This window comes from Erythranthe guttata, chromosome 5 (genome assembly GCF_056151865.1).
Source record: "Erythranthe guttata isolate IM_541 chromosome 5, IM_541, whole genome shotgun sequence".
NCBI lineage: Eukaryota > Viridiplantae > Streptophyta > Magnoliopsida > Lamiales > Phrymaceae > Erythranthe > Erythranthe guttata.
Genome location: NC_142537.1, coordinates 9,344,080 through 9,358,203, shown reverse-complemented (window position 1 = coordinate 9,358,203; position 14,124 = coordinate 9,344,080). Strand labels below are relative to the sequence as shown.

Genomic DNA, 14,124 nt, shown 5'->3' with positions numbered 1-14,124 from the left:
ATACCATTTTGAATAATATCAAAATATTAGACTTATGCATCTGATCAGTTGACAATAATCAATATCCTATTAAAAGCATTTGAGACACACATAAGAATATGAGAAATCTAAGTTTTGAGTTATTGGCGGGTGTGCTCAATATTTTTGAAACACACATATGCAGATGACCTATCCCGTTTGAATAACACAATATATACGAACTTGAGATTTGACATGGTAAAATTCAAATGGTGATTTTGTTCTGAGCATCATATGCTATGCTATGATGTTTTTACCAAGTAAAAAATATGTAAATCAAATAATGCTAAAGACCTAATAACGTTTTACAAGTGAAATAGGTAAATGTGTATGTATGTATGCATTCGAAATAGAAATAAAAGGTGTTGTTGTGCAGTTAAAAACTTAGAGTGGTTATTGATTGTGTGTATAAAATATATAAAAACAAGTACTTGTTATGTTAAACATGAGACAAATGAGCGAAGCGTGATGTTTTCCCCTACCAGTGCACAATTTCATAACCTAGGGTCCTAGTCAATCAAAATTCATTACATTTTTTTTTCTGTTGAAACGATTGAAGAGTCCATCTCTCAACATATCTGTAAAACTCAAATGCAAGAGTGACTCACCTCCAATCCAGCTCAACCACGTCTTAGTTTACCATTCTTAAATCGAGATGAATTCCAGTGCAGTGAAAATCAAAACATGAGAACTAATACGGGTGTGGTATCTGAATTTGGTTGATCCTGCTATACCAGATTGAATGTAGAATCATATGAAATAGATCATATCGTATGGGCCTTACATTCCATAGGAAGTGCCTCTTCAATCTCTTGATGTTGGTTTGCATTATAAGATATTGTCTCAAAGGGATTGCTAAGAGTATCTGTTTTAACTTGGGGATATCATTTTCAGCAACAATAACTGAAAAGGCGTTCCAATTGAGAACGTCGTTTAATGGTGGGATAAAATTGTCAGCAATAATCACTGGAACACACTCGTAATATATGGCCTCAACAATCCTTGGGCTGTTGACTTCAAATCCCATGGGACAAATGCAATACTTGCTTGATTTCATGTGTTGAGAATAAGACATCACTCTTGATACTTTGTTAGGTAAAGGTCCATAAATCCTCATATCCCTATCTTTCTCGCTCCAATTCTTGATAAGTATCGGACGCACCCTACCATGATTATTTCCTGCAAAGAAGGCAAGAATTGGGCGTTGTGACACTCTTCTACCACCCAGGCCTTTAAGAAACTTTCTAGGATTTCGCATTATTGTTTCTGGCAATGAAACATCTTTTCCACTAACAAAAATCCATTGTGATACATCAGCGTTGCACAAAGCTTTAATAGTGTTTTTTGTGAGTTCTTCATGCTCTGTCAAAGTATAAGGTCCCTGTAACAAGTTACTCAACAACAATAAGCCATAAAATATTTTATAGAAAATATAGAGGAAAACAAAATTGATCTAGATGATACAATAACTGGTTCAATAATTGGTATGGTTTTTAAGTCGTAGAGACGACAGTAGAAATAAGTATGCATCCATAATAAAGAGTTGTCGTAGATTAGTAAAACATAAAACTGTAAAAACAAATGTAAACAAGGTTTCAAGGAACGATAATATTGCATGGAGATCTAGATGTATTTATAGGACAACAATATTTAGTTTTTTAAAAATTATATCAAGTACGTGAGAGGCAACAACCTTATGTAACTATAATCTAACTTATAATATTGTTTGTCATTTAATCCTAACTTCTAGAACACTCCTAGTAGTTATAATATTATTATTACAATTATTCGTTCAGGTTGGATAATTTTGACACGTTATAAGTCAAAAGCTCATTCTCAAAATTTCTTACCTAAATTAATAATATAAATTTAATGTTATTATTATATGCAAAATGAGACTTGTTAAACATTTTAAGACGATAATGTCTTTATAGTAAACTAAATATGCAATAAGCTAGGTCAAGGATTTCGTACCCAGTCATGACAGGCAACAAGAAAATGATCCGCTCCATGAGTGCGATTCCAGAATGGATATTTTGAAGCAAGCATGTTTACATAATCTCGTAGAAAGATTGAGAGGGGTTTCATATTATGAGAATTAGGGACATATAAAGCCATTTGTAACTGGCGTGCACTATATGGAAGATAAAACAAGTGAGCCTTTTGAGGGTCCTTTGTTACAAACTGCCTATTTTCTTCCATTAACTTCATGAACCATCCTTCTGATGCGTAAATTCCTCTAAGTTGCGGCTGATGAAAAATAGGTTTTTCCCCCTCTTGATAAATGTACACTTTTAATATTCGCTCCATCCATTCATAGCTCCTTTTTTTTTGTGCCCAATAAAAGAAATGTCACATTAAAAAGAATAGCAGAATTTAAAATAGTGGCTTACTTAAGTAATTGAAGGGCATTTACAAGACAACATTGTTGAGCAGATCGTCATATTCTTCATATATATATCAAGAAGGTAGGAAAAATATCTTCACAGTGCGCAATCTCGTTCTCAACATAATATACATAAGAGTTATGTTTATAGTAATCTACTCAAACATAAAACATAGAAGTATGAATAGTATCTCCATAAAACGCTATACTAGTTCAGAACCATATACAATAATATAAAATAAACATCATTCAAAATTATGTAAGCCATTCAAATCAAATCATATCACTAGCTACCTTAAACGTATAATTATGTATATATGAGCAATGACAAGCATCATTTTTTTTCAAACTCTAACATAATAAGATTTGTTTTTTGATTATTTCATATAAATATATATAAGATTAACACAAGTACATTGGAAATCAAAAGAATATTTAAATTCTAACATGTGTTACACTCAGTCTGAGGCCAAATTAAAATATAACTCACTAGAGTCTTCTTATGCTCACATACATTAGCACTTGTGTTACCCGCCTTAAGGATGCTGCTCAACCATTACTTGAAGGCATTTCAACCTAATATGTTAAGCAACCTAAAGGAACTAGCATCCTAAGAATGTATTTAGTTGTTGTTATAAGGATGATGGAATAAAAGCATTGCTTCTATCTATTTTGTAATTTAATGTGATTTTGCATTTGAGTTTGCATTTCTTCATTAATCGATTAGTCCATTATTCTACCCAAAAGCAACACGTAGAGGATCATTTCATTAGTTCTTATAGAATATGAGTTTATTCCTTAACAACTTCGATGAAATTGGGCAAAATTTAGATAAAGTTGGACAAACTATTTTAAATGGTACAATATTTAAGTCATATATATGTCTTGGTTGTAATAAAAAAAATATTAGTTCTTGTTTAAGTTACTATGGTAGCGGAAAAAAAAAACAAAAAACAAAGAAAGAAAAGAATCTTATCACGGCAACACACGTAGCGTGTCGAACTTGACAAAGTAATAATTATTTCAGCCGCTGATTACATAAACTGGATTATTCTCGTTCTTGGAAAGTACTTAGTTTCTTAATCCATAAATATTTAACGTAAAAATTTAGTTAGTGCACTCTACTTTCATGATCCAACTCTTATGATTTTGAACGAGTCAAGAGGCCTGGTGACTTCAATAGTTGCTTTATTTATTGGGAAAAAAATATTTATCGATAGGAATGTACATCTATAAAACAAGAGACTAATAAATAATCTTGAGTATCTAATGAGTTTTATTTGTACCAATTAATTGGCCGAATAAGTTTTCTATAAGCAATATTCAAATAAGTTAAGCCGATAAGAATCAAAGAAAATATATCAATTGGTTTAGTCATGTGGGACATTTCTTGTAATAAATAACCGAAACTCCAAATATAATTTTGAGAATATGCAAGCTAGTGTTATAGTTACATGTTAGTGAAAATAATAATTATTAGTAATTAAGTGATTAGAAGTTTGGCCAATATTTTCTCACTTTGGTTCATATCGTAACCCGACATATAATATAATGAGTGAAGCTGGTTCAACCATTAAGATTGGGAGTGATGAGGTGGCATATATTGCCATTTCAAGGAAAATGGATTTTTTCTTCAACTTTATTCGAAAATATTTTAAAGGCGTGTTCTAGTTTTATTCCATGTAAGGATTTAATTCTTCTATAAATACTTAGAATTGGTCTAACTCTTATAGTCACATAAGTCGCGGGACTTATATGATAGAAATCGATGTTTTAAAGAAATAATATGCCTTGTGATCTCTTCTTCTTGATCTTTCATTTCGAAAATGATTCAAAAATTATTTTTCAAATTAATATTGGAACTAATCATTTAAGGTACTTAGTATTAGAATCGATAGCCACATACTATAATATAATTAATTTATCCGGGAATACCTAGAAGATCAGAGGTTTTGGATTGAGCAACAAACTTAGCAAGCCAAAGAGATGTAGGTGCAAATTAACGCAAACGAGGTTAGACAATTAGCAACTGAACATCTTTCCGTACGGGAAGTAAAGAGGACTTCTATATTATGTTTGAATCCCTATGCAAGTTTATATTATTTCATTTCCCATCAATATTGAAATTAACATTTATGAATAATGTTCAATAGTAATTCTATTATGAATCTTCCACTGGTTGTCATGCAATTCAATTCCAACAAATATTTTTATACTAAGAGGCCGGTCAATCTGATCCAGTGTTGATATTAAATAAAAATAAAATCAGTCTATTTATCCATAGGGGTGGTTAACCAATACTCTATAAATCCAATTATTTTATGTTATAACTATCATTGAAATAGTGTATCTTCAACTTGAAGGTGTCTTCCATATCTAAACTAGAGTAGTAGTTCATCCATTTATTGCTCAAGCTAGAATTAATATACTTATGATACCTTAGAAGATTAATATATTTTCTAAGATATAAGAGTTTAGAATGCTACAAGTATAAGATTATTGGATATACCTCTTGAAGGTGGAAATATTTCGAAATAGTGGGGCATACAGTTCTGGATCATCATTAATATCCTGTGGAGCATTCTCAATATCTCTCTTGACAAATATGAGTACCTCATTTGGTTTCAATGGTAATTGGTATCTCTACATGCATAAAGATGCATATGTTAGAAGGAATGATACACCAAGAAAATAAATAGAATAAATTAAAAAAAAGGGTAAATAGCACTTAACCCCCTGTGGTTACAAGCTTTTGCAGATGACCCCATTGTGATCGTAATGTCAGAACATAACCCCCTTGTGGTTTATGGGGGTAGCTTCCGCTAGGTTTTTCGTTAAAACTTAACCTCGTGTATCAAACTTCAAGGGGGTCATCTGCAAAAATGAAAGGGAAAATGAAAGCACAAGGGGCTCATCTGCAAAAAAAAAATACTTTGACGTTTGCTATAGGTGGTTAAGTTTGACGGAAAAACTAACGGAATCTACCCCATAAACCACAAGTGGGTTATTTGTTGATAATATAAGCACAAGAGGGTCATATGCAAAAGCTTGTATCCCCAAAGGGTTAAGTGCTATTTACCAAAAATAAAAAAACATTCCTCCATTGTGCAGTTTTCTAAAAAATGAATAGAGAATATGAAAAAAAAAAAAAAAAACCATATTGATTGACTTTACGTTTATAATTACCCTTCTTTCTTTTGATTCTTTTTTCTCCTGTAATGGTGAAGATGGAACAACGTCTGATTGATTCACTTTGGCAGAAGAATTAAGTGTAACCACTAGAGGGGTATCTCGAAGATTTTCATGGTGACTGTCCACTCCAAGCAAATGACTAGTCTCACCCGAAAGAACAATATTGTTCTGTGATTTGAAAGAAAAAAATTGATCTCGTGGTTGGAAAATCCACCCAACAAGTGGATTAGGAACTGTAGAAACTTGTATGAGAACATTGAATACTGTAAAAATTCCAAAAATAAAAAATAGCTTTTTCCAGTCGATTTTGAACATCGAAACGACTAATATCCGCCGTAATAGTTTAATCATATTTATCTACTGACTAATTTGGTCAGAAGTATGGTCCTGAATAAACTATGTTCAAAATATATGATCAATGAATGTAAACTTCCTACACTTTATTTGATTGATTGATGAACCCGTTGTGCACTTCTTCATGCCATGCTTCAGCATGTTGAGGAGAAACTCCAATCATGTCATTAAGATTCGGGTCAAGCTCATTCATTTGTATCTAGATGTAACATTGTGAACATAAGGCTTTGTAACATACTAGCATGCTATTCTACAAGCAATATCAAACTCTATAATTTTTCAGACATGTAATGTGTACTGCTTCGTAATACAATATTCTGAACATAAGACCTTGTAATGTACAACAGCGAGGCTATTAGAGAAGAACCTTAAAAGATAATTTTTTATTTTTAATCTGCACGTATGGCTTTGTAATATAACAACATTAGTTTTTGTAACGTGAAACTACTAGCTATTGTGGAAGAACCTCAAACTCTCCTAATCTTTTTATGATATGTTGCCATAAGTTTTTGTAAAACAAATAAAGATTCATCGCTAGTATATTTCATTGCTACTGCTTAGACCATTTTTTTATGATGTGACTGTAGGAGGAAAAAGAAGCTCATACATTTTTATTTTCTTAAGTTCTACAAATGAAATAGAAAAATGGATTACTAATTACATAAATTTATGTGTTATCACCAAGCTATACAAACAATCAACACCAACGAGTTTAAACAATTTCAGAAAATTAAGAAATTATTGTGCACTTAGTTGACCTGTAAATGTTATTTGTAGTGTTACATTTTAGAAGATCTTAGTTATTTCATCTCCTCAAGTTTTAGATAAAAAAACGAACATTACCTTTGTTTTATGTTATTTTTTCATGTTTCTACTTATATTCGTATTAAGTTGAAAATATAGTAGAGTTCCTTATAGATCATCTTGTGTACTTTACAACAATTGTCCTCTAAAAAGTAATGTATCTTATAACTTATTATGAATTAGAATTAGAATTAGAATGACTAAATTAGAATGACCACCTCAACCAAAGCTTAAAGCTATTGGTGAAATGTATCATTTATTTAATATCTCCAATACGTCCCCTCAAGTGAAGCCGAATTACATTTGAAGCCTTGCACTTGAAATATTTGAAATGGGTGGTGGTGGGATTCAAACTCAGGACCTATTATTCAAACTCTGATACCATGTTGAATGACCACCTCAACCAAAAGCTTACGCTATTGGTCAAATATATCATTTAATATTAGTATCTCCTATAGTATGTAGTGATATTTTCTTAAGGTAGTTGTGCGGAACACACCATGGAAGTAGAGATCAATTTTTCATCAATTCTTCTACTGTTATTTTAATAGACCTACGTACCAAATTTGGTCTATACATATGAACACATATTTGAAAGTTCTAGATCTGTGGGAGGATGTAGAAGAGGGTTATGATATTCCACTATTACCATGTAATTGTTGAGAAACCGAATCCCTAGGAGCGCGTCATTCATAAATTCACGTAAGATTCATTTTTTACGGTTTATTTATTTATATAAGTATGGGTTTATGATTAATTCTAGGTTAATTGTAGGATAATAAAAATATTGAATCTAGAACTTACAACGGCATTTATACATGATCCCAAAACTGCATTCTCAATCCAACAATGATATGAAACACGAATGACGTCCTTCAGAATCACGAACAGAGCTTCTCCAAATTTGTTGATGGCAAGAAGTTTCAAGAGTATTCTAAGATTCATAACTTGAACTCGGCGAGTCAGATTGACGACCCATTTGCTTTTAATCTAAGCTCTACGTGTTACGAACCTTCAGTAATAATTTTATGATAATCCTATAGTAAATGATGTTGTGGATTTCAAAACACTAGAGTTGTATAAAACCCAAGAATTCACGTTTGCTTTCAAAACCTCTATTCTTCTGTTATATATTATGGATTAATAATTCCTCAAAGGGTGAGCTTATTCTTGAAAGAATTCCAAATCTATAATTGATAAATTGAGAGAGAAAACAAAAAGAGAAAAAATTTTCTCTAAAAAACGTCTAGCACATTAGTCTAGGGTTATGAGTCATTTTTCTCTCTCTCCAACCAAGGCTTGTATGTATAGGACTCTAGAAAGAGTTGTTCAAGGAAATAAGTAAAGAATAAAATTCATTCTTTCACAAGACACTCTAGCCGTTTCCTTCTCCAAAGTAAGGAAACTTGTTCCACCTCTCCTTTATTCAATTGGTTGAATCTTATTTTCCTCAATAATAAGATAATCAGTTGGGCTACAGTAGGGACCAAAGGAGAAAATATGGATCACGCTTCTAATAATCAAATTATACTCAAATTCTAAAAAAAATCATATTTAGTTTAATTATTTATTTTCCACTACCGAATAATTATTGCCCTCGCGTCCATATTCACATTACATTCGAAACCCGGTTGATCATTACATAGATTCCACCAACATTAAGATATCCTATAACGAATGTTTTAAAAACCGGACCGGGGATAGAATCGGACAGGCTACGTGGTCACGATTGGACCGGTTTAGCCGGGGTAACCGGGTTTTTTATTTTTTTATTTTTAAGTTATTTATATTAATTTTGGTGAGTTAAAATTGGTATTATTTTAATTTATTACCACACACTATTCGGCGGTTCCTTCGACCCTACACCTGGTGAAAAACATCGGGTGGGTCTTCTGCTGCCACGTGTTCGTTTTCTTATTTTTCTAAAACCCCTAAAGGTAAACCCTAGCGGGGAATCTATTATAAAATACAAAAAAGAGACACGTGGCAGCAGAAGACCCACCCGGTATTTTTCATCGGGTGTAGGGTCGAACAAATCCTATTCGGCTCACGCATCTTTTTCCTTCTACATTATTGTTTACCCAACACATTCTCTCTTAGATTTATTTAATAATTTATATTAGGTTTTGCAATTAATAATTATAATTATCTGTACATATTTTTGTACCACATTTCTTTTCTTAAATAATATTAAATTGTAGCCCAACTTCACATGTCCCCTCCATTCTTCCAACTTTTCAATTTATTCCACGTCACACCTTCACCATCACCGCACTCCCCCTTCACAGTTCTCCATTTCCTTCTCTTTGTTCTTTTCCACCCTTTCAGTTTCCCGTTGATGCAATATCCGCCACAATTTGGTCAACTACCATCGTCTTCGATCAGGTCCAGTCATCTGAATTAAGGATCCAGCCGTCTCCGTCAAGATTTGGTTAATTACCGCCACCACATACCAGATCCAGGCACCTTGACCAACGATACGACGACTTCTTTTTGGGGTTTATATTTTGAAAAAAAATCGGTTTTTCTTTTGGTTTATGGTTTTCCGGTGGAACCTCAAAACAACCGATTCTATATCCTTTGACCCGGGTTTTTGATTCCATCGGTTTTATGGTCGAAATCGGAGCAGATTGGCGGACGCGGACGCTTTCTGGTTCAACCAACTCATGTAATATTAGGATTCTAGTATGATTCTGTTACTTAGATTAGTTATGATTTAGTTACCTTGTTAAACTCTTCTCTTCTAATGTATATTCTTTTCCGACATCTTCTTCTTCACGTGACAAAAGTCCTACTCTTTTGTAATAGTCAGTTAATCTTTTCTCTCTTTCTTTGATTTCTATCCTTCTTTAATTATTCGTCTTCCCCCACTCATATCTCTTTTTCTCGAGTATATAAACAACATAAAAAAACTAAAACTTCTCATGTTCTTTCTTTGTTATGTAAAAGTATCTCCCTTCTATGATTGTGGCGGGGTATCATCCTCTCTAAACACAATTTCTCTATCTCTCTCTCACATAAGGTCTCTCTCTTCTCTCTCTCGATTCATACAATTTTTTTTTTGCAAAAGCAATTTATTTCCTCCCCGTTATTTTCTTCTTTCATTTAGGCTTCATCAATTTGGCAGATATTTCTACAAATAATTTTTCTACTGTTGTATTTCGCGGGTTCTTATCCTGTCTTCACATTTGGTGTTTATTTGTTCCGATTGCAGGAGCGTGTTAGCAAGTGATTGTCCAGTCTTCACGTTCTTCACGTTTCGACTGCGGGGGCGTGTTAGAGTATATTATATTATTTGATTGTAATATTTCTCTATGTATAATCAATGCTAGTCAACCCATAAGTAATGTGGGTTTCTACTACGTCTTAATTCTCTTTTATCCAATTATATTCTTCCTATATTTTTCATGAATCTTACCTTCTTAACTTATCTGAGTGTGTCTGATACGATATCTAGATGGCCAGGACTTGACATAAACAAAATTCATAAGCTACTCAATGGTTATTTGTCAATCTTATATTTCATAGTCGTGATTCTTTTAAACAATTAATTTCCTCATATTAATTCTTAATGTATCTACTTAACACACCGGAGTTCATTTGACTCAATATATGAATTTTTCCCATTGTGACATCAATGTAGACATCATCAATTAAATGTGTGTGTTCATTATGTAGGAAGTAAGAGAGTATAATTTACGGTCAACTATAACAATGCAGTTTCATTTTAAATAGTGATGAAACAATTATTTCACTTTATCTAATTCAACAAATGTTGGATGTGGTAGCACAACAAGTCAAAACGATAACTACCAAAGTTATTCTTTGTTTACTGCACTAAAGATTTATCATTTAAATATTGTGCAACAATCTTTTTCCAATAGTTAGTCTAATTTCATCTTGATTGTGAACTATTAACTTTATATTCTAACGGACTTTATATATAATTAATTAAATGCATAGAATTCCCTAATGCAAATTCTAATAAAATAATAATATACTATATATTCTATTAAATTAATAATAAATGTATGTAACTAATAGCTAGACTTTTAGTCTATTATCCTAACAATAATCTCATCTTGGCTCGGATAAAAATTTAAAAGGAGAATAAATGAAAAAAAATCAAAGGTTGAGGCATGCATGGGCGCTGCGGTTTTACTGACGATTTAAACAATAATTTTATCTCTTGAGGTATTATATTGAATAAGAATATATAAGAGATGAAATGATAAAAAGTATGCCAGCCTTGAAAAGATGAAAGATCATCCTTTTGTTAACATGTTTCTCAAGTAGGAAATCAATTTAAATTTTGTGGACTAATAGTTGTTGTTCAAACAACATAAGCCACGATGTAATTATTTTTAAGTATTTAAAACCCACAACAATTGCGATGATTAAGATAGAAAATAGTAATAGAAAATGAACTATTGCTATCTCAATAAATACGACGCAGAACGGAAGCACGGTAAAGAATTAATTTCTACGAATTAATCCTATAGGACACGATAACATTCGGAATCCACCGAAAACTCTGGAATCCACCAGAAAAATAGAGAAAACTCTAAATATTTTATTAAAATTCAATTTTTTCTTGAAATAAAGTCCTAAGGAAGCTATTTATACTAAAAAAACTGAAATCTTAATCCGATTTTTCTAGTAGATCTCGAAATTTTGGGAACAACCCAAATTACGGAATCTTAATCCAATTTTTCTATGATTTGATATTAATTTTCTAAAACTTGCCTAAAGTAGCAAAAACGAACTTTTAGGAGTCTAAACGACGTTGGATTGCTGAAATTTGACGTGTTTAATGAGCTTTGCTCATGAGTTTTGTTCCTTGCGCCGTTTCACTTGAGATAGAGTTTGTTTCGTACTCAAATACAATTTGAGTTCGTAGAAAACCCTTATTTTTCCATAATTTCTTTCGATGTTTCCACCAATGCCCATAAATAACAACTCTTCTCCGAATCAAGTAGTTATTTTGCAATTCGAATCCAATTTGACGTTCATTATCAATCTCCTCTTCTTCAAAAGAGCTCAACCTCGAGCTATGATGAAAATATAACAATGCATACTTCTTTGCAAACAACTTCAAATGCTCCACCAATCTTCCCGGCACAAAACTCTCACTTACAAAATCTTCCTCCAACCGAGGCATTAGAAAAATTGGCTTCATAATCGAAAATTCCAATGGCTCCACCAATTTCTCCGATACAAGAACTTCACAGGAAACACTATCTACAATTAGATCACATACTTCAACGCAATCCACTTGTTCTTTCTCTTCTCGTGCACCTTCCTCTTTTTGAACAAATTCTGCAACTTCAAACTCTTCCTCAAATTTACTTGTAACACCCTCTTTAAACTCGTCGACCTCTTCTTTAAGCTTGCTAACATTGTCTTCTACCCCATTGTCGCTCTCTTCAACTTTGTTGATGCTCGCTTCAAGCTCGTTGATTGTCCCTTCAACTTCGTCGATGTTCACATTGATTTCGTTAATGTCATCGTTAATAATAGCTACGCTACTTTTAACTTTTACGACAATTTCCTCTTCAACTTCATCAACTCCTACGTCATGACCCTCCACCAAATTTGGAGGTTGAATAACGAACGAAGTATCTTGTGCCTCCTTAACTTTAACAACGGGTGGAACATCTTCGGTTTTTCTAGAAGAACTATTTCGCTGATAATATTCTCCCCTCCATGCTAACTCTTGAGCCTCTTCAAGGGTGTAGAATGTACGCCACCCCATCCTAAGACGTATTGAAATATTCAATCCTGCCAAGTACGTGAAATTTTCGTACTTTCGGATTCTTGCAGGTTATTTAAGTTTGCTAGTCTCACAAACTCAGCAGTATACTTGTTAACAGATCTACTCCCTTGCGAACAATTACGATATAGTTGAAATAGACGTTGCTCATAACCTAGGGGTAAAAAAACGACCCATCAACATTTTTCTCATCCTCCTCCATGATTGGATTGGAACTTTTCCTTGTCTAGCTCTCTTCCACTGTATCCCATCCCACCATGCGGCTACACTACCCTTTAACTCACACCTCACCAATTTTACCATCTTATTCGGCAAAATATCCATTAATTCAAAATACCTTTTGACTTCTGATACCCATTCAATAAAATCTTCAACTTCAAGAAAATTTCCACTAAAAGAAGGAATTTCAGCTCTTACCCGATATTTATCACGGTCCTTTTGCCTCATTATAGGCGGGGTTTCTTCAAACTCAAAGTTGCCGCTCACCTTTGAATAGTCGTCATACCTTGATTGAAGTTGAACAGGTCCATGATAATTGTGTATAACATATGCACCTCGGGCTACACCGTCGGCAATCATCATGTCAGATTCAGTCCTTCTGTTTTTGTTGTCAAGGGCAAATCCCTCGCGCACCAACCATTGATTTTGAAGTTTTTCAACCCCGCGGTCATCGCCAACGTAGTTCTTGTCTCCATGTTTTGCACCTTTCTCCATCTAACCAGGAAAAACCTCGCTACAGATGCCAACTGACGCAGAACGGAAGCACGGTAAAGAATTAATTTCTACGAATTAATCCTATAGAACACTATAACATTCGGAATCCACCGAAAACTTTGGAATCCACCAGAAAAATAGAGAAAACTCTAAATATTTTATTAAAATTCGAAATTCTTCTTAAAATAAAGTTCTAAGGCAGCTATTTATACTAAAAAAACTGAAAACCCTAATTATACTAAGAAAATACTAAAAATTACCAAAAACGGCAAAAACGAGTTAGAGTCTGATTCTAGTAGATCTCATAATTTTGGGAACAACCCAATTTACGGAATCTTAATCCAATTTTTCTATGATTTGATATTAATTTTCTAAAACTTGTCTATAATTGCAAAAACGAACTTTTAGGAGTCTAAACGACGTTGGATTGCTGAAATTTGACGTGATTCATGAGATTTGTTCCTTGCGCCGTTTCACTTGAGATAGAGTTTGTTTCGTACTCAAATACAATTTCAGTTCGTAGAAAACCCTTTTATAATTTCTTTCGATATTTCCACCAATTCGAATCCAATTTGACGTTTCTTATCAGAATACAACAAAAATAATATTGGATGTCAGATTCAAGGTGGTGCCTTAAACGCAAGCATTGCCGCACTCACAATGCAAATGGTTTAGATGTTTTGAGATTTAAAACAAGATACAAAAACTTCTTATTTTATCTAAATGAGGATTTGGCTGCCTATTCAAGTGAAATAATATTACTTTAACACGTCTTAAGAGACTTAGTCATCCCCACAGTCATGTAATATTGCTAATTGAGGATTTGGCTGCCTATTCAAGTGAAATTAATAATAAATTATCGTGCTTCTCAATACCATAAATA

The 14,124-nt window shown here is 33.0% G+C and overlaps 1 protein-coding gene across 1 annotated transcript; it reads right to left on the bottom strand.

Moving 5' to 3' along the window:
• Positions 1-574: 574 nt before the first annotated feature.
• On the bottom strand, positions 575-6,081 carry LOC105964226 (putative glycosyltransferase At5g03795). Its single transcript, XM_088818250.1, has 4 exons — positions 5,591-6,081; positions 4,914-5,047; positions 1,993-2,341; positions 575-1,399 (listed from the first exon to the last, which is right to left on the bottom strand). The coding sequence occupies exons 1-4, from the start codon at positions 5,945-5,947 to the stop codon at positions 710-712; spliced, it is 1,530 nt and encodes a 509-aa protein (XP_088674376.1). The 5' UTR covers positions 5,948-6,081; the 3' UTR covers positions 575-709.
• Between the last annotated feature and the right edge of the window lie 8,043 nt (positions 6,082-14,124).